Source organism: Aythya fuligula, chromosome 10 (genome assembly GCF_009819795.1).
Source record: "Aythya fuligula isolate bAytFul2 chromosome 10, bAytFul2.pri, whole genome shotgun sequence".
Lineage (NCBI taxonomy): Eukaryota > Metazoa > Chordata > Aves > Anseriformes > Anatidae > Aythya > Aythya fuligula.
In genome coordinates, this window is record NC_045568.1 from 6,603,284 (window position 1) to 6,623,915 (window position 20,632).

The 20,632-nt window shown below is 54.8% G+C and overlaps 1 protein-coding gene across 1 annotated transcript in view; it reads right to left on the reverse strand.

Moving 5' to 3' along the window:
* The window catches only part of BSN (bassoon presynaptic cytomatrix protein), a 69,039-nt gene that overhangs the window by 20,409 nt on the left and 27,998 nt on the right, over positions 1-20,632 (reverse strand). The window contains exon 4 of the mRNA XM_032194235.1: positions 15,016-15,813. Coding sequence (XP_032050126.1) covers positions 15,016-15,813 — 798 coding nt within the window. The remainder of the gene's footprint in view (positions 1-15,015; positions 15,814-20,632) is intronic.

Below are 20,632 nucleotides of genomic sequence, written 5' to 3' on the forward strand. Positions count from 1 at the left end.
GTTTCCTTTTTTTTTGTGCTCCTTTTTTTCCCTGTGACTGGCTGCTCTCATGTGTTTTGTGCTCCGCCAGCGCCCCAGCAGCTCCCCAAGCTCCCCGGCTGCAGCCAGCAGGCGTGGATGGGGCTGCCCGGCCAGACTCAGCCTCTCGAACATCTTTAAGGACAGGGAGAAACAAACCTGCCAGGCTGGGCACCTGGGCGTGATCCTGAGGGACAAACAGCACGAGTGCAGCTCTGCGTGTTTAAGAAAAGGAAAAAAAAAAATGCCAGAAAAGAGTAAGAAGAATAGGAGGAACCAGAGAGGGAGTCTCAGTGGCTGCAAGTGCTTTTTTCTCTTTTCACCGAGCCCTACTATTTCTTCCTCTTTTTTTTTTCTTTTTATCTTGGAGAAAGAGCTAAATGAACTACCAGCTCAGTTCCAAGAGACTGAATCCAAATGGATGAAGAATTAAGAAGATTTTCTGTTCGCAGTAAAATATAGCCAACAGTATTAAAGCAGAAGAGGGATGGGTCTGTTTGTCAAAGATTAGCTACGGCTGTCCCGAGGAAGGTCCATATTTCCCTATTTTCCTGTAACGTGACATTTATAAAACTATCTGAGTCATTTACAGGCCGCTGATGGACTCGGCGAGGACCCTGCCGGGAAGAAGGGGAACAGAAAGTCTCCAAAGCCCCGGGGGCTGCCGGGGGGAGGCACGGCTCTCCTTCTTGGGCAGGGTGTCCTGGGGCTGGTGACACCACAGGAACGTGGGGAAGGGGGACGTGGAGCTGAAGGCATCCAGTAGGAGCAAGGGAGCTCCCGGCAGTGCTGGAGGGTGAGAAGTGGCAACCACTGGCTGCAAAAGGAACAGGCTGAAGAGACACAAAATGACAAAATACATGTACGATCCCTGCTACGCCAGCGGGAAATATCCCACAAGGCCCTTTAGGATCACCAAGCCCAACCAGCAGCCTGGACAACTGAGTCCCCTCCCTGAACCACGTTCCTCAGCGCCACTTCCCCATCTCCCAAATATCTCCAGGGCTGGGGTCTCCCCACTGCCCTGGGCATCCCCTGCCAGTGCCTGGCCGCCCTCTGAGTGAAGAAATCCTTCCTGAGAGCCACTCCGAGCCTCTCCCGGCACGAACCGGGCTGTGAGGACCATCAGGGAGCCAGGCAGAAGCCAGGACGTGGTCCTGTCCTGCAGCAAACCCAGCGGGGGGACCTTATCCCCCCATCGATACAGCAGCAACACATCGCTCATTTCTGTTCCAATCGATCCGTGCGCACCCTGATTTACTGGGGGAAGAAGCCCTCCTTCACCAGATTTATCAGCCTGCCAGGCTGCCTTATCTCTCGCAGCCCGCATTATCAGGATGTAGCTCTCAGCCAGGGTTAACAGCAGCGGGAGGATCTCCAAACGCTGTCTGCATACCAACACTTCTGTGAAAACGCCCAGGACACGTACACCGGGCCCCCCGGAGCCCCCGCCCCGCTCGCTGTCCCTTCGCTCCTCTTGGTGCCTGGGCACAGCGTCGAGCAAGGTGCTCGGTGTGTCATCTCATGCCTTTGTCGCCCTGCCTGCAGTGATGGGGGAACTGCTCCTCTCTGGAAGCTCTCCGTGGAAGATTTCAAATCTGCAGCAAAATAACGCTTGCAAAGAGAAACCCAGCAAAACTGCAGAGAAGTACTATAGTATTCTGATCACTTTTCCGCTAGAAAGGGGGAAAAAAAAGCCCATGATAAGCTAAATTTATCTGAAAAATCTTATTTAATCAAAACCTTGCTTTTTCATAGGCACCAGTGTTGACTAAAATACCCAGCCATCCAACGAGCAATTTTCTGCCTCTGATAAAAGCAGATTCAAGCTGTCTGATTGCTCTCTTCTGAGCTGCAGAGAGCCCCACGTCTGCCAGGCAGCAGCCGCTTGCTTGCAAAGCAGAAGAAAATCAGCACCCTCGGTGGCTGCCCTCTGGATTTGCTGCGTCCCCCCACAAGGCAGAGCAGCCGCAGCGAGGGCAGACCCCGACCACGTCCCTCCTTTGGGGTTCGAACCTATTTCGTGCCCGTGCTGGATCATTTGTAAAGTAGCTGAAGAGCCATCGGTACGAGCTGATGGCCCACGGTGTCTGCGGAATTCTGTAACACTTCCAGAGTTGTGGAGCTCGTGGCAGCCTTTTCCCAGCAGAGAGCCCCTTCCCCAGCGAGGTGGCTGGATGTGCCGCTACCGAGACTCACTGCCTGCACCTCACAGCCGGCAGGCGGCTGTCCTACAGCCCTGTGGGGGGTGTGTGGCACCTGTGGGCTCTTCTGGCTGCCCAGCTCGTGGAAAATGTCACCAAGGGCCTCACCTTCGTGCTGGGGGCAGCCCGTGCTATGCATACACATGCGCATCTTCACAACCATCCCGGGAATAACCCACGGCTCCCAGGGACTGCAGCCTTTCCTTTCTTTCCCTCTCTGTTATGTTCTATTTCGACATCCTCACTTGGCCCCTGCCAGCATTTTTACCCTGAAATCCATGAATGCCTGGGTAACTGGGAACTTTGGTTTCTGTCTGACTCCTTTGAACGACTGCTCCTTCAAAAAAAAAAAACCCAAACCGTAGGCTCTGCTCCAAGCCTCAAGATCACGAGCTCCGAATCCAGCAGCAGAAGCATTTTAATTAAACGATCCCACCTTTATGGGATACATCAAGTGGTAAGTTTGAAAAATTAACTCCCCTGATCTTCCCCGCTTCCGGGCGGGTCAATAATCCATTAACGGTGAAAGGCTGCGAAAAGGAGCGCAGATGGCTCCAGCGGAGACGGATGAGCCCTTCTCCTCCCCCAAATTACACACATCGCCACCCTCCCGTGCTGGGGCCGTGCGTGCCCTCTTCCACCCCCTTCCCTGCAGCACAGCCTGGGCAGCTCCCACCTGCTGGGGTCCAGCCGGGCCGATCCTGCTCCGGTCCCAGCCCCACCGAATTGTCTCGGTGGGCCCGACCCCAGCATCGGCACCTTCAGCCCCCAGTGGCTGCCTCTTTTCAGGCAGAACCAGCGTTGATATGCTTCACGCAGCGCTTAGGGGCATGGAGGCACATCCTGAGCAGCGTGCCATGGGGCTGAGCTGCTCTGAGGGCGCAGCCCGATGTCTGCAGCCGCCTGCCGGGGCTGTTATTGAGGCTGAGATCTTCAATCTCAAGATAAAATGAAAATACGGAGCAAGAACGAAGCCAGGAAGCTGAAATGAAATGGTGACATCCATGTAAAATGGATGTTTTTTGTTTTTTTTTAACTGACAACAGGGCTATTTGCTCGGTTTGACCTCCAGCTGCCCTCCCTGCAGAGACAGATGCCCGTGGGGCCTCATCCCCTGCAGCCCCAGGCGGACCCGCACCACACAGACCCTCATGGCATCGCAACAGACCCCGCGGTAGGAGGGCTTTGGGGGCACCCCAGAAACCTGCTGCTGCTGCTCTGAAGGCTGGGCACGCTGCCCCAGCCGCCAGCCCGAAGAAAAGCCCACGCTGATCACAAACCCTGCTGCCCAGCTCCACTTCGCTCTCCTCTTCCCGATGCGCCACTTGCTCTCGGCAAACAGATGACTCTTGGTCATGCTTAACAGTCGCAGGCGAGTCAGGAAATTACATAAAGATGGGAATTTCACAGTTACCTCGCAGGCGCCGAGCCCTGTCGGAGCAGTGTGCGAGCTGATGCCCACTCACCCACGCTGCAATTGCGAGGCAGCAGCGGGTGCTGCTCAGCCGCGCCGTGCCCGGCGCCGCAGGATGGAACCAGGGGCAGCGCAGAGCCCCCAGGTACCACCACAGCACCGGCCCTGTCCTGTCCTCACGCTGCCAGGGGCTGTTCCCAACCCCATTGCTTCTTTCTTTCCCAAACTAGGTCTTTGGTGAGAATATTTGTTCTCTGCGTCAACTAAAACACGCTGAAATCCGTACTCTTCTGCTCAAGCAGGCTTGGGAATGGGGTGCTCTTTGTGCGCCGCACGTACAATTAAAAATATCCCACCAAAAAAAACCCACACCAAACCCAAACCATCACAAAAGACACAGAACAAAGCAGCTGAGATACACAGCATACTTTAAAGTCCTCCCCTCCGAGGAAAAGGAGGATTTGAGCTCTCTGATGATGGAACACAGGGAAGCCACCGCTGCCACCTCCTTGGCACGCACAGCCCGGGGAGGTGGGCAGAGCCCCACCGAATCCTGACTCCAACTTTTTGATATGCTGTGCTCCGAGCAACTCAGGGCAATGAGGCCTCTGGGCCAAAACGTGTGAAAAATGTCACTACCCACGTGTAACTTCGCCTTCCTGCTTGCGTTTGCGTCGTGAGAAATGTAGGAGTCAGTGCAGCTCCTCGCTCAGCTGTACTTCTCCTGCTGCCGAGCACCAGCCGAGAACCATCCTGCCTCCAGCGCTCACCTCGGGGGTACGGCACGGCCCTGGGAGGGCTTCCAGAAGTTTCATCATGCCCACGGAGACAGTGGCAAAGAGGTGCTGCTGGGTCCATTCCCCTGCAGCCACTCCCGCTCTCCAAAGAGAGCAGAAAAATAGGAATCACAGGATGAAGGAGGCACAAAGGACTGGGGCTGTTCTCCTTGTGCTCCAGGTCCCTCGAGGCGAGGTTCGTTTCTAATTAACTGCCTAAAAACATCAGCATGTCATCATCTGCCCCAGGAGGAGAGCACGGCCAGGGTGGGGAGCCCAGCACTGTGCCAAGGAGGTGCCTGTGGTCACGGAGAGCTGCCTCTGCAGCCACCCCTGCCCGGGCACCCCCGGGTGGAGGAGCCAAACCCTGCCCTGGTGGCAGCTCCTCGCCCCTGGGCTGCCCCCACGCGAGGAGACCAGCACAGGGCCCCACGTGCCCCGCTCAGCGCGCCGAGCCGGTGCTCGTGCAGCCCGGCAGGGCCACGTGGGGCTCCCCGAGCACAGCACACCTCGTCCCCAACGTGCTGCCTTAATTTAGCACGCGCAGCAGATGGCAGTGGGAAGATGACGGCGAGGAGCAGAAGCAGAGGAGAAGGCTTCTGCAGCGAGCTCCCTGCTCTGCTGCAGGCTTTCGGGGCGTTTTCGTGGCACTCGCTGGGAGGAGCTTTGAGGCAGCTCAGGGCTCGGGTGGGAACTCCAGGCAAGGAGAGCAAAGATGTGGGAGAAGCTTGCCCTGGTTTTCAAATACCACTTCGCAGGAACAGCTGCCGTTGGCTCAGCACAGCCTCGCAGCAAGGCACAAACAGAAGAACCGAAATAATCCATGCCAAATGGAGGCAGAGCCCCTGCAAAGGCCCTGCAGGAGCAGCCCTGGCTCCACCGCCTCCTGCCTGCGAGGCTGGGGGGAGCTGGGAGCGCTCCCCTCTGCATGGTTTCTGCACAACACAGCCTCTGGGGCTGCAAGGATCCTCCCTGCCCGAGAGCTTTCAGCTCCCCCAGCCCGTGCAGAGCTGGTGACAAGGCAGCCTGCAGCTCCGGGCCCCACCAGGACAGGTGGAAAGGGGAGAGCACGATCATTCCTGCAGCCGCACAGCGCGGACGGGTACACGGCAGCAGCCGCTCCTCTAAAGCCGTTCTGAGCAGGCTGGAAAACTGTTGGAATTGCAAAGCGTTATCGGGAGCTTTGGGAACAGGTTCTTAATTAGCTGGAAATATTTGCTGCGTTGGTGAATTGCTGCCAGAAGCACCTCGAGAGCTTTTTGGAACCAGGAGCGCCTTCGGAAGTGGAAACGTTCCTGTGGTGCGGTTACAGGAGCGCCCGGTGCCACCTCTGCCCCCTGCAGTTTCTCCCTGCCACACATGAGGCAGGCAGGCTTAAAAAGAAGGTTTGCATCTCCTGCCTGCTCAGGAGGCTCCCCTGGAAATTTCTGGAGCACGGGCGCTGCTGGCATCCTTCCCCTTGCAGCAGGAGCACGGAGCAGCCTTGCCAGCTGCCCTCAGCTCCGGGTGCGCCGACGCCACGCTGAGTGCACCCCCCAGGCTCCCGGCCACCTCACCTCGCTTCCACACCCAGCTGAGGGGCTGCTCGCAGCATTCGCCCTCTTTGGGAATTTCAGGCAAGAGCTGGGAACCAGATCTCAGGGATTTTCAGTGCAGCTCAGCACTTGTGCAGGGCGAGCACCTGCGTTTTGCTGGGCTTGCAGCAGAAAGAGGAAGCAACCGCGCTCGCTTTGCATGCTGCCCAGCTCCCACGCCAGGTGCTGCCTCAGGCACCACCGCCAGCACCTCCCCACACAGCAGGAAGCCATAAACACTCCTGGGCCATCTTTTCCAGGACTGCAGGCAAGTCTGCTCCAGCCCACGCCAGCTGATGTGCTCTGCCCGCGGCCACGCTCCCTCTGCCAGCTCCGTCTCGTGGCACGTTCCTGGTCCAGCTGCTCGGGGCTGACCAGGGCTGTCTGCATCAGCGTTAGCAACACCAACACGCACCCTGCTTCTTGTGTGGTCCCCGGGCACCCGGAGAACCCTTTCAGGCTGCTCACGGGCATAGGAACTGGAAGAAAAAAATCATCGTTGAAGTGCAATTGCTGCAGGATCAGGCGTAGGCAACTGTGTTAATACCTCAGCTTTTAATTGCAATCATTGATGTTGATAAATATGCCTCCCTGCTAATCCCCCATAAACTTCTGATTATTTACAAGGAGCTGGCTTACCGCCTCCCGTACAAAACAAGGCTATTAAAGCATCAGGCTTTACAACTCCAAAACAAACACAAGGGAAAAGCCGAAATCCTCCAGCGCCAGGAGGCTGGACGCCAGGCGGGCGAGGGCTTTTCGGCAGGTAAAGGGGCAGGGGGGTGCCTGGGGGGCTCAAAGCATCTGCAAAGGGCTGGCACCCAACTCCTCTACAAGCCGAGAGCCAAGTCCCAAGGATCCATCCCAGGAACTTCCTCTGGGAGGAGCAGAAAATCAGCACGAAGAAATAATCAAGCAGCTTCCACTGTTCGGGATTTTGCCAGGCAGCACCCGCACCCGGCTTTTATGAGGGTTTCACACCTCCAGAAATCAAACACGAACCATTTCCCTTTCAAGTACGTGGCAAATGGCAACCAAAAAGGTATTTAATTAAATACTTCCAGCCAGTTCCCGACCCATATATCTGACAAATTATTCACAAGGCAGCCTTTAGCCCTCTATGATTTGTTTCCCTCCTCGTTAAAAGCGATTCCTGCAATGGGAGGCGAGGATGGATGAAGTGCGGGAGGGAACAAGGCCACAGGCAAGGGCAACAGCCCTCGAGCAGCCCCGTACGAGCAGACAGCATGGCAAGAGAGCGCCAGAGTGGAGCAATCCTGGGGGAAATGCCTCTGTGGAAGGCAAAATCCCCCAGAGCAGCTGCTGCAAGCACCCGCTGGCCCTGCATCAGCCAGAGGAGGAGGAGGAAGCAACCAGACACTCAGCGCAGCCCCAGTCCCTTCAATGCTGATTTTTAACGTAGCAGGAAGGTTGATTTTTTTTTTTTTTCTTCATCTTAATCCAAAAGCTCGACCCCCAGAGCTGGGGGTGTAGGAGCCTTGCTGTGCCCCTGCGCTTTGCCAGCACCGGTTTTGATGTGGGAAGGACGGAATAGCCTGAGCTGCAGTCCCCAGCATGTGCTCATCCCAAGCAGTAATCCCATCTTCATCTGCAGGAGCTTCTTCCCCACCAGCCCTGCTCATTTCACCATCAGCAGCCCCTCTCCTCACTATCAATTTATTCCACGGATGGCTGCAGCCGCTTAAGACTGCGGGATGTAACTGCAAAATGCTGCTGGGTTCATAACAAGAAGCGATGCTGGCTTTGGAAGGCGGATTGACACCAACACAGAAAGTCTGGGACGCTCCTGTCACAGCTGAAAAACCAAGCACCTCTTCCGCAGTCCCCAGCCCACTCAGAAATCCAGTGCTACAAAGCCAATTAAATGCTCGATTAAATGTCCTAATGTGTTCCCACATGAAGTACTAACATAGCACGGTAAAGGAAAAAAAGAGAGGAAGAGGTGCCAGGTTGTGTAATGGTCTGAGAGCACATCAGGATAATCTGAGCCTGCTCCCCGGGGATGGCAGCAGGAACAGCCAGATCCCCTCGCCATCTCAGGCCAAAACAGCCGCTCCTCTCTGCCCACCCCATCCTCAGAGCGTGGCTCTGCCCCACGTAGTCCTGCAGTCCTGTTGCGTGGAGGTCGCCCAGAACGCCACCAGCACTAGGAGCAGCCGCAGCAGCTACTGAAATGGGCTGGAAAAAGAATTCAGAGCTCGGCGAGGGCCAGGGCATGACACAGAGAGCTCCCCCTGTTACATGGACAAAAAGAGCAGCCCTGAACTATCCCCTCGTGCTTTCTAGGAAGCAGCCTGATCGATGCTGTAAGGATAAAGCTTCACCATCAGCTAAAGCCAACCCAAGTCCAGGCTGCTGCGGCCCCGTGACACGGAGGGAGGTGACACCACTTGGCAGCAGGGCTCGAGTCGCCCCTTGGGACGCGGCGGCAGCATCGCCGTGTGGTACCACTGCCAGCAGCAGCGAGGGAAGCAAGCTGGTTTCTTGCTCAGGCTCAAACTCCAGCAAATCTCTTCGGAGACTCCGGAGGTGGCTCAGCTGTCCTGCACGTGCTGGGAGCGCACCCGTTGCCTCCCCAGCCTGGGCTGCAGTGGGAAATGGTGGAGCTGCTTCGTAGGGGGCTTCAGCGGCTGGGATGGCTCCACAGGAGACCCCTGTGAGCCCAGGATCTGCAGGCATCGCCTGCAAACGCAAGTCTCCTGCCCCACTGTCACCCCAGGAATACATAGTTTGCTTTTTTTCAGTGTTTTTTGCTTTTTTTTTCACTGAAAACAACCTGCACGCGTAGGCAGCGGCTTCCTCCAAAGCACTCGTCAGAAGGGTTAGCACACGGATGACATCTGCCTATTAATAATATAATTGCTCCCAAGGGAGGAAATGAAGCCGTGACTCGGTTGTTTTTCCTGAGTGAAGGCACAGCAGTCCTTGAGATGATTTTCCGAGTGGCCACAAGCTGACAGCAGGTTCGGCTCCAAGAAGTTCAGCATCTGCAACTGGTTCTGGAAGCTCAGGAAGACGCGGCCAGCAGAAGGGCAGTGTCTGCAGCAGACACGTCTCCAGGGATTCTGCACTGAGGTCCATTTTGGGACCCCACTCTTAATTCAACCCAATTTGCTTGGTCATGCACCATAACCAAAACTCAGCCTGACTTCAGCCCTGTGCTTTCCCTGTTGGGTCCAGGCAGCAGGACCCGGGCAGGCTGGGTTAATTACAGCGTGTTAAGCAGTAGAGAAAACTCCTGAGTCACAGCAAGCTGTTAATTACCCATTCGTAAAGGGATTTGCAGGCTCACGCGGGCAAAGCCGACTTCCACATCGTGCTGCCATAGGCGGCTCTCTCCTTTTGCCTTCAGTTCAGGTGGCTGACCTGATTATTTGCAGCCTGGCTCTGGCTCTCAGTCCTTCGGCAAGCTCCCGGCCCTGCAATAACCTGCAGCTTCTCGGGGTGGGGTACAAGATTGTGGCAAGGTGACGCCGCTCACTGACGCTTTTGAACTCAGCTGGGAGATAGGAGCTGCAAAATGCAGCAGTGTCTCCCCAAAAGAGGCTGCAGCCACGAACACTGCTGAATGGCACGGACCTGCTTAGCCAAAGGGCTGTTCTAGTGAGGAATGAAATAAAAATTAAGAAAATTTTAAAATTTGCAGCAATGGGCCCCTGCGCAGCTGCTGCCCTGCCAAGCTGTCACCACCAGGACGCATGATTTAAGGAAAAAAACAGCCCCAGAGGGGCACTCGTCATGGGGACGGGCGACAGCTGCTCCCTGCTACATCGGGAGCCAGGGGAGGAAGAGAAGACCCCGGGTTCTGTCAGAAATGGACGTGCACGAACCTCGAGCTGCCGTCCCTGCTCACGGGGTGGCTGTGGGCCACACGGGGGCACATCGGGCCTGAACCCTCCCCACCCACGGCGCTGCTGGCACCACCCAGGGCCTGCTCCCACCAGCTCCTCCTGGGCAGCCCCATGGCCAGGGGACAGCACGGAGCTGGCAGCGTTCCCTCAGCCCCACTAATCCTCTTGGGCCAGGAGCTGGGGGCTAACGGCCTCCCTCTGACAGCACGGGTGCCCTGGAAGGGGCCGGGAGGGCCCAGGCACGGGGCTGTGGCTGGCGGCTCCCACCTGAGGCACGGCAGCAGCCTGGCTCCCCCCCACACCACTCTTCTCCCCCCTTCCACCCCAATGCTCCTTGCAACGCCAACACCTCCCCACAAAGACCAGCCGCAAGGGAAGGTGTCCATGAAGGAGCCAGGCACATCGCCCCTCGTTTGTCTTTAGCTGTAGCAAGGATGGACAAACAAGAAATTTGCTGACACCGGGCTGGGAGATGGACTGCACACCCCGAGCGTTACGAAAAGAATCCTTTTATAACACGTTAAAGCAGGAAAATCAGTGCCAGCTCCTGTCGGGGTGCAGATGCTGTGTGGCAGGGACACGACTCCACGAGAGGGCCCCGCGGAGGCACGGCACTGCCAGAGGTCCCAGCCTTGTGCTGGGGAGCGGCAGCGGCCTCCGACGAGACGTGTCCCAGCTCCTGTTTCAGGCTGGTTAATTAGGCAAAGGGGCAGCCTGCCACGCTCATTTAGTGGCACAACATGCACAGTTCATTTGTTCCTTAACACAAAACCACCGGAGTCAATTGGGGTCAGCTGGGGTTACTGGGAATGTGTCACACAGGGCAGGGAATCACGCTGCAGGCCAGCTCTTGCCACATCACTCGCATCCGTAGCGGGCACTGATTTAAGGCAGGATGCCTTAAATCCTAGCAAAACGGCCCTGCGGCTGCCTGCCTGCAACAGAAACCTCTTTCCTACCTGCACACCTCCAGGCTGGAGCAAGGGGGAGCGCTTGAAAGCGCCAGCTCTGACTTGGTGGGCAGACCACCACGAGCTGGAGCCAGCAGCCAGGCTCCTGGAGGAAGCGTGGCGAGGTAAAAGGAAGCTCCAGGCACCTCTTCCTCAGGTAAGTCATGTGAATAACTTATTTAAAGCTGTGTAATGTGTAGCAGGGCAAACAAGAGAACTGGACAGTGCACATTTGGGCTCCCTCACCACTGTAGCTCCTTCTGCCTGCTGGTCAGCCACAGCCTCTGGTGCCCACAGGCTGCCACAGCCCGCACCTTGTCCTGGGATGTGCTGCCACACCACCACGCTTGTGCCTGGACTTCAGGCCTTCCTCATCAGGAGTCCTGGGCTCTTAGTCCTCACCACCACCTTCTGACCATGCCCCGGAGTTCTCCAAGGCTCAAGGCCCCGCAGCAGCTCTGGCCTGGTGCTCGCAGCCAGAGCGAGCTACGCCAGCACAAAACCAAGGAGGAAAGCTCAAGGCACCTTCGAGATCTGCATAAGAAACCTGCCTCTGGATACAGGCAAGGAGCAGAGCTGTATACAAATGCAAGGCTTTTATGGAAGAGACTCAGCCCTGACCTTTGCAGCCTTCTAACACCATCAAAGATCTTTTGCTGGCGGATGAAAGAGCGGCACTAATTCAATGGCCAGGTCCCAACACATCCAAAAACTGTGGTGGCTTCTCACCCAGGTTTATGAGAGCAGCTGCAGCTTAGCAACACTGACTGAAATACCTGCTGGCCCAGGACAAACGTGAGCAGAAGAGCTTCCAGCATAGACGGTGACAACAGAGGCAGCCCCAGCCCTGTATATAATGATGAGATCTGGGGAAAAAAACCTTGCCTGCTCTTTTTCTCACCTGGTACCACCTGGAAATGAAGGGAACCAGCTCCTTCGGTGGCTCAGCACCTATGCAACTCAGCTGATGACTCCACAGAAAACAGCATTTTTTCCTCTTTTTTTTTTAAAAATCTTTCGTTAGGTTTGAATGCACTCAGCTGAATGAATCACTGGGGAGATGCAGCTTTGCTGTGCCACAGCAGAGGGTGGGAGGGGACGACAGGGACCCAGAGCCTCCGGCTCCATCTGTAGAGCAGGCGTGGGACGGATCTGAAAATATCACAGGTAAGCAGTGATGGTTCCAAGAGAAACCAGAAGTTTGAGGGGACTGCAGACACGGGCAGCAGCCTCTCCTGCTCCTCCACTCACTGGCCACCCTGTCCCTGGGGGACTGCCCCTGGCAGAGGCTGGGGGCCAAGGGGCTCCCGGTGATGCCGTTTGTCCCAAGCATCGTGTGTGATGCCACCATGGAACTGGGGTCTCTGCCAGGATGCAGTGCTGCTGGCACATCCCTCAGCTCCCACCCGAGGTGTCCCATGCACGCAGATGTGTCACCCAGCCCTGCCACGAGCACGTGGCTCAGCCTGGGCGATGCTCTCCACTAAGCCGTGACAGTTTGCACTGATACTTGTGGAGAAGTCTCCTTTAGTGGAAGTCGGTCCGTGCTCCCCTGGCAGTACAGATGACCTACTTAGTGAAAACACGTGTCCTGTTTGAGGAAGGACACATTATTTAGTGTTTTTCCCCAGTCCCCAAGGGGTTAGGTGGCTTTGCAATGAAGCTGTCAATGCACGCAGCCCACCTCGGTGTGACCAAGCCTCAGCAGCCTGCAGTGACGATGCAACTATCTGCAGAAAACACTATTCTAGCACTGTTTTGCTGCAAAACTCCATCCTTCCTCCGAAAACCAGGCCACGACAGCCTGTGCCTTCTTCTCCTCCCCCTTGGTGTGACTCACTCTGCCTGAAGCCAGGGAGGAAGGCTCTGCCCAGGCTGCAGGGTACCGCCTGGGGCTGCCCAGCCTTCAGCGCCAGGCTCCTCTGAATAGCAGCAGACCCAGGCTCAAACGTCCTCATTAGCTTTCACAGAACCTCCAACAGCAGTTTGCAGTCAAGGTCCTAATTCGTAAAGCAATTAATGGATCAAACCTCGCTACTTCAAAGAGTGAGCTCTGCGATTTGTGTACGACTCTTGAAGCTTGGGACAAGCTCGCACGAGCTGCAGGCAAAACACTTCCACTCAGAGGATAAGACCACAGAGCAATTTTCTAAGAAGATCAAGCAAACCTAAAGCCTGACAGTATTAAAAGATCTTACAGTGTCCCCCCCCTCCCTTTTTTTTTTTTCCAGAAAGTTTAAGAACATTCACAGCTCAAGTGTTGCATTTATTCCCCAACTCTTAAAAAAATAATTTTGCATCAGCCAACCCATCTCATCTAAGCCAGATTCTCATTCGAGATATCCAAGACCATCGCCGGGGAGAGGCTACCTGCCCCTCAGCCACCTTTCCACGGTACCTGCACAGAGCACCACGTCAGCAGCTACAGCCCAAGCCCAAAGTAACGCTCTGTGCCACAACGGGGTGCCCATGGGAGCATGCTACGGCCATTTCATCCACGTGTGTGTTTTCTGAAACTCATCCTGGAAACTTATCCTGGCCCAAGAGCACACCGAGACTGGGCTTCAGCCCTGTGCAAAGGACTACACAAAGCCTGGACACCTTTTCTCACCAAAATCCTCAGGATAGGAAAGAAGCAGTGCTCTACTGGTACCCAGTCTAACTCTGCTCACGTTATGCCTGATGAAAACACCGTGCTCCATACCAAGCAGTCTTCAGCTCATTTTCATCGAGCACTATTGCTGCGGGTCTCATCCCAGCACCCAAAGTAACACCAATTTCCACACAGCTCCGTTACAAAGCAGTCATATTGGTGGGAAGATTGCTGCTGTTCCCACTCTCGCCACACAAACCTGTCTGAGATTCGCCCTTTTAGGACAGAACTGGTAGGAAGGAGCGGAGCATTTCTGCCGAAAAGCGAGCGGCGTGAAAGGGGTGCTGCTCCACACCTCTGCGTCCAGAGCTTCGGGAAGGGGAGAACATTGCTGCCTGTAATTGAAACTGCAGGGAGGAGTTAGGGACATAAAATGTAATTATCCACGGTGGAACGGAGCCAAGATTAGCAATCCTGCCTCTGGCCATCTGAAGTCCCCATTAACTTTTCCGCATGCTGATGGTGTTGGTTCTGTGTCTTGCTGGCTGCTAAATGCAGTGCTTCCAGAAGCAAGCCACGGGCACCCGCTCGTGAGGGTTTTGAATCACCTGTAGAGGGGGAGGTGAGGGTCTAGACTTCAGCCAAAGCCTTCTCCAAGCGTGTGAGATCTCCCTCCCTACTGCCAAAGGGGGAGGAAGAGGTATGGGCACACCTGCACCAGTTGCACCACGCTCCTGTAGAGCTGAGGCAGCTCGGAGCTGGCTCAGGTTCCTGCTGGGGGCTTTGGAAGATGCTCTGGGTGGGCAGCACCATTCAGAGCCTTCCCAGACCCCAGCGGGTGGGACTGGGTGGCCTTCAGCCCACCTTGGCCTCCTCCTCCTCCTCTCCTCGCACTCCACCCCAGTCCGTGCCCCAAGAGCCGTGCACAGCCTGTTCCCTCACGCCGTACCCAGGCACCACGGAGCGGGGGATCTGGAGAGGGCAGCACCAGGAGGAGGACACTCCTTGGCGAGCGGCTTTTGTTGCCTTACCCCGGCCCCTGACCCCTTGAACAGGAGCAGAAAGCATTGCCAGGGGTGCCCAGCTCTGCTCCTCACGTGAAATCGGTACAAAATCTGTACGTTTTTGTGAAATCCTCGCTGCAGACCGGTGAAGATTTACCAGGCGATCCAGAGCCTGTTTGCAGCGAGTCCCTTCCACCCTCACAAACCAAACCGGCCCAGTCCTGGCACCGACACGATGCCGGCTGCAGCCTCCCACGTTCCCTGGGCTTTTTTCCCGGCAGCCCTCCCCTCCTGATTTTCAGGGCTCTTTTCCCGTGGAGCCTTCTCCCTCGCCTCCATCCACACCCGACTTTTGGGACTGCCACCGCCCTGCAGCACCTCCTGCCTCCCGGTGCCCTGTCTGCTCACCGCTTCAGCCCACGGGAAGCACACAGAGAACACGGGACATTGCTGCACCCCCAGCACTGCTCTCACCGCGGGGAGATCCGAGCTTTGCATGCACCTCATTTGCTTCTGCCCGGGGCTTCGTACAGCCTCTGATGGAAAATGCATCGCGTTTTCCCCATTTTAAGTGACCAGAGAGCGACAGAAGCCCCGTGAGCCCCCTTACCTCCACCAGATGAGGCGTCGGGTTGAAGCCACACATGTTGCACACCTGCTGCCGACAGGTCGTGCAGGAGTTGTAGTTGGGGGGCTCGCCGGAGCCCACATTGATCTCCGCCTTGCAGAGGGGGCACAAGACCCTGGCTTTCGGCACTTCCTTTGGCTTAACGCCCGGCTCTGGTTTGCCTGCTTTGGCAGCCGGCGCAGCCCCAGCCCGGCTCTGCGCCCCCGGGGCTTTGGGACCAGCTTCCTTGCTGGCGTCGCTGAAGACAATTTTTGGAGGCACTTTGCCAGAAGACTGCTGACTCGGAGCGGGGGCCTCCGGCTGGACAGACATGAGCGTGCTCGCCTGGGTCAGGAGGGAAGCTCCGAAGCCGAAGAGCTTCCCCGTGAGCCCCTCCTGGGGTTGTTCAGGAGCCCCAGCACCGGGGGCGGGGGGTTTGGGGTCTCCCACCGCCTTTCTCTGCTCGGAGGAGGAAGGTTTTGCTTGATGGTGCTGCGGGGAGGACCTTGCCGCTTCCTGAGGAGCGGCGGCTTTTGGCTGGCCGTGCTGCTCCCTCTGCGGTGCAGCCGTCTGCGGTTTGGGGGTCTCAGGCAGTGGGGCAGCGGCGGTGGCACCAGGACGGGCGCTTGTCTGGGGGGGTGCCGGGGTCTTCTCCTGGCCCGCCGGGAGCTTGGCTGGGGAGTGGGACGGAGACGGCGAGGGGGAGTGCAGCTGCTGCTGGCTTTTGGAGCGCGGGGCAGTGGTCATGTCCATCCCCAGCGCCCTCTGCATCTGGCAGTTCAGGCACAGCCATTCCTTCACCTGTGGGGCAAGAAGAGGACACGGGGCGGTCAGCAAGCAGGGCACAGCCAGCACGTGCACCACCAGGCCATGGCTAACGAGCTCTGTAAGCAAAATCCTCTGTAGCTAAGTCATCACCCTCCCCCCCCCCAAAAAAAACACAACAAAACAGGCAAACATTTCAGCACTGTGTTCTTCGCAAAAGTATCTTGCAGTCATGGGGAACAGACCCCATCTGTCACAGGTACCTACAGCATAACAGGCATGTGCTGAAGCAGGCTTTAATTAGCTTTGTTTTGCTTCCAAGGCTTCTGCTGCAAAGCTCTTGCTAGCTATAAGGCTTGCGTCCCCTCCCAGCTCTCTCCTGGTGGAAGAGGGCTCTCGATGAGGGTGCAGAAGCTGGAGGATGAAGGGCCTGGAAGCCCACTTCTCTTGCTTGGGGCCTCCCTAACCCCATGAAACCTCCTCCCAAGCCTGCGCCCTTCAAGGCAAGCAAATGGCATCTACAAGCAGTCCAGAAAACAGCCAGGGCCAGCTCTGGGGTGAGCACAGGACCTGCAGAAGGTCCAGGGATAGCGGGGGCAGAAGGAGCAGCTTCTCCACAATGCATCAACGGTGTTGGGCACAACACTGGCTTGGGAGTGAGAGGTTAACTCCCACTCTTACAAGGACAAACCAGAGGATGCAAATGAAAAACGTAGTGCTCCCTGGCTAAGTGGAGATAAATGAAAGACTTCCCCCCTTGAGAGACGTTCCCTGTGACACACTAATGTCTGAATTAAGTTAATTAAAAGGCCGTATGAAAGCTGCGAGCCTTCTAATATGAGGAATCCCCGGGATGCTCTGCAGCTATGCAAATATTAACGTATAGCACAGGATAACCAGGTCTGCTTGCAGAAGATTTCCCCAAGAAAAGCAAAGCACGGGGCCAAAAAGAACCAAAGCGTTCTCCAGCTCTGCTCCATCTCCTGTCCCTGGGCCTCCAAAGCTCCTCAGACCTCGTCTCTCCTGCTCACCCAGTCCGTCCTCCTGACCCTCAGCGATGTGACCACGTGCAAGGGGTGCTGCCTGCTGCCCAAAGCACCACCCGACGTGAGCCACCCCAACCGCATCCTCCCCAGTTAGCTACATCGCACGGGGCTGTTACAGCCACTGATATTTATTAGACTTCATAACTTATGGTTTTGCCTTCACTATTCTGGGCCACAAACTGAAGATGTGCAGAACTCCTCACGTTATTTTTGCGTTCTTGTCCCTCGGCGTTTTTCCCCGCTGCGCTATTTCAGGAGAGTGGCTCCTGAACTCCCAGCAGCTTTGCGTGCTATCCCCATCAGCTCTGATTAAGGGAGAACCAATCCTTTCTATTCAGGTTCTCTCTCCCCCACAAAGTTCCCAGTATCTAAGAAATGCAAATCTTCCCTCTCTGCGTAATCTTCTTATCCACACTTTAAGACCCTAGGGCTAGGTAGAAAGTGGGGAAAGAGCAGATCTCCACCGTGCAGAAGTGCTCCCTGACACCAGGAGGTCCCCCTGTCTCCTGATGGCCACGAAAGCAGAATACGGGTCAGGGTCAAGCCACCAGGACAGTCCTGAGCTCAGCAGCTTGGGAACAATGGGATAATTGAAGCTTTTTCACTTAAACCTGGTTCATGTGCATGCCTGCAAGCTCACTTGCATGTGTACATGCATACAATCAATGGTGCTTTGCAACCAAGACAGGAAAAAAAAAAGCACTCCAATCAGACAGAAGTGACCAAATAGTTATCAGTGTTTTGGCGAGCACATGCTGAGGAATACCGAGGAGAAAAGTCGAGGGGGTACAGCGGTGTGGTGGGCTCCCCGTGTGAATGTCTGAGATGTGATTTCACCTGGGGCTACCGCACTGCCTGGCCAGCCTCTCCGCGACGTGTGGCCTATGCAGATCAAAGACAACTGAAAGGATCCTGGAAGAGTGAAGGTTGCTAACCCAACCCCTGAAAGTCTTGATTTGGTGGAGTACTGGGTGGTTAAGACCCAAACATATGAAATGAGGGATGACTTGGCTGGCTTGCATCACCTTCCTCTGCACACTCCCCTTTTTGCCTGCCAACCAACCACGGAGGGGTGGAAGATGCACAGGAAACATGACAGAAACAGAGGCAGGAACATGGAAAGAAGTTTTCCTACTACTTCTACCTTAGCGCCAACAGTCTGGGTAAGCAGCAAAATGAAACGCCCATCAAGGAGAAGAGGAAAACCTAAAAAGGTCAAAACTCAAGGTCCAGCTCCCATCACTGGAATGCTGAAGTCACCACTACGCTCTGAAGTACCAAGAAGCAAAGTTGTGCTTCCGTGAACAGCCTTGGACTGGCTGTGCAGAGCATGCTAGTCTCCTTCACCTGAGGAAATCTGACTGCAGAAATACCAAAAAGTTCAAAGGACATTGGAGTGTAAATGATGATTCTGAAACAGAACCAATCCCTCACTAGGGAGTGAACGAGGCTGGCTAAAAGGGAAGGTGACTGCTGTGCAAAAAAAAAAGGGGGGGGGGGGGGCACAATTGGAAATATAAAATCAACAATTATCAGACCTCAGCACACCAATATCAACTGATGGAAACGAGAACCTGTGAAGTACATAAACTGTATGAAAACACGGGAACTTCATGAAAAAGTCTGTTGGGGAGCAGCAGAAAGGATTTATCGTGTGCATCAGGGACAGAGGCTACCCGAGGAAGGACACAGGTCTGTTACTGGATGCTGAAGGTAACACTGCTAATGAGAAAGATATGGTGGAAGTGCGATAATTACTGCTGGTAAACATTTGGAAAGAAACGGGATAATACTCATCTCAAGGATGAAGCATTTCCAACTTATTAGCAATTGAGACGAACATTCAACAACATCTACCAGCACTAAGGATATTTAAATTTGGCAGATCTGAATAATTTTGCATCCAAAAGATCTGAGAGAGCTAAGAAAACTGCTGCATGCTGATGTTAATCTTTAAGTGCACTGAGGGAATTTTAGAAGACTGCAAGAGTCTTCTGCTTAAATACCAAGCCAGCAAGGGTATGACCTGCACAGGCCAGCCAGCCATCTCTCTAAGACAGAAAGATGACACTGGAGTCACGCAGCAGAGAACTGAAGGGCAAGCATATATGCCAGTCAACGTGGTTTTAGGGAAAATAGGTCATGGAAAGCAAACCTGATTTTATTCTCTGCTGAGAATGCAGATTTGGTATTAGTAATGAATGGAAGCAATATACATGATGTCCAAAAGGTGATTTAACCTCATAGTAAGTGACATGCTGACAAGAAAAAAAAAAAAAAAAAAAAGAAAAAGCCCTATAAAATACTGAATGTGCTAAATGGATTTCAGATTAGTTACCTGGCAGACCTGGAGGACAACAAGGGCTTACCACTGCTTAGGTACCTCTCTAGTAGGGTCCTGATCTCGCTGTGGCAATATCGCCACATTACAGGGTTTGGTATAGCAATAAATATGGATGCAGCCGAGTCTCTGCTTCCTGCAAACCTGAGCTGGCTCCATGCGGTGGCACGAAGCTGGAGGTGGGAATATGGAGGTGGCTCAGCCTCTGCTTCCAGCACTGAGGGAGCCGTTCCAGAACCGTGAACGGTTCAACACCGACATTTAAAAAACATTAGTACAACTCTGCAAAAGATATAGACCGGATCTGTAAAAGCAATTTTAGGAGAAAATGTCTGAAATGAGAGAATTAAAGAGGTTGATCTTTTTAGTTTATCAAAGAGAAGATTAAGAAGTGACTTGATTACGACAGAGCTGCACATTCAGAGGAAACAATATCAGGTACTAAAAGGTTCTTAATTAGGCATAAAAAGGCATAAAAAGAACTAATGACTGGAAATGGAAGCCAAATATATTAAGCATCATTTTTAACAGCAGATGTTTCTAGCCATTAAAGCAAATTATACACATGCTGTTGGGCTCGGTACAAGGCTCACGGAGGTAAAACTTACAAGGCCTTTCGTCTCTAGAGGCCTTAGTGCCCAAACTCATCTCGCCAGCTTTGAAAGCTTGAACCACCCGGTGCCACGGGATGCACGGGGGGCAAATCCTGACCCTCTGCAGATGGGCTTGGTACAGGGGAGTGGTGTTTTGCAGAGGTACACAGGGAGGGCCAACACGCGGCCCTATGTGCTGCAGATCACCAGGCCCCCTAGAACAACCCCAGAAAGCCGCCCAAGTAAAAGCGACTCGATATGAAACGGTGATGGAGAGGGTTGTTGAGCTCAGGGGGCTTCCACCATTATTCTGCCACCAGCTCTTTTATGGAGTTGTGTGGAGACAGCCTGCCCCCAGCTCTGTTAGCAGGAGAGGATCTCCTCAGGATCTCCTGAGGTAGGACAACGTGGCCGTGAAGGCCTCCCAAGCACAGTGCTCAGCCTTCGCAGTAGGCAAGAGCTTTAAAGTGAGCTGCAAATGAAGGCTTCAAGCAAACACCCACGATCTCTTTGAGCCAAAATTTAGGATCAAAAAGAAGAATAATTCCATCTTTACCACAGATTGGCTATTTGGGACCGTTTGGAGGTGACACAGAAGGCTGTCCTACTGGACAAGCGGAGTAGGACAGGAGAGTATTAGATTTGAGATTTGGGAGACTTGGTGGCTCCTGACCTGCTCTGCCCATTTACACCTCCCCGCAGCCACAGCTCTCCATACAGGAGGCCATTGGGCACGTCAGGAGCACAGTTACTTGTCTGAAAGGGTTGTTTTGGGCTGCCACTAGCAGCCTCCATGTGATCTCAAGCAAGAGGTCCCATGCAGGTTGGCCACTTTGAACAGGACAGGGAGAGATGCAGCCTGACCTCCTTTCCCA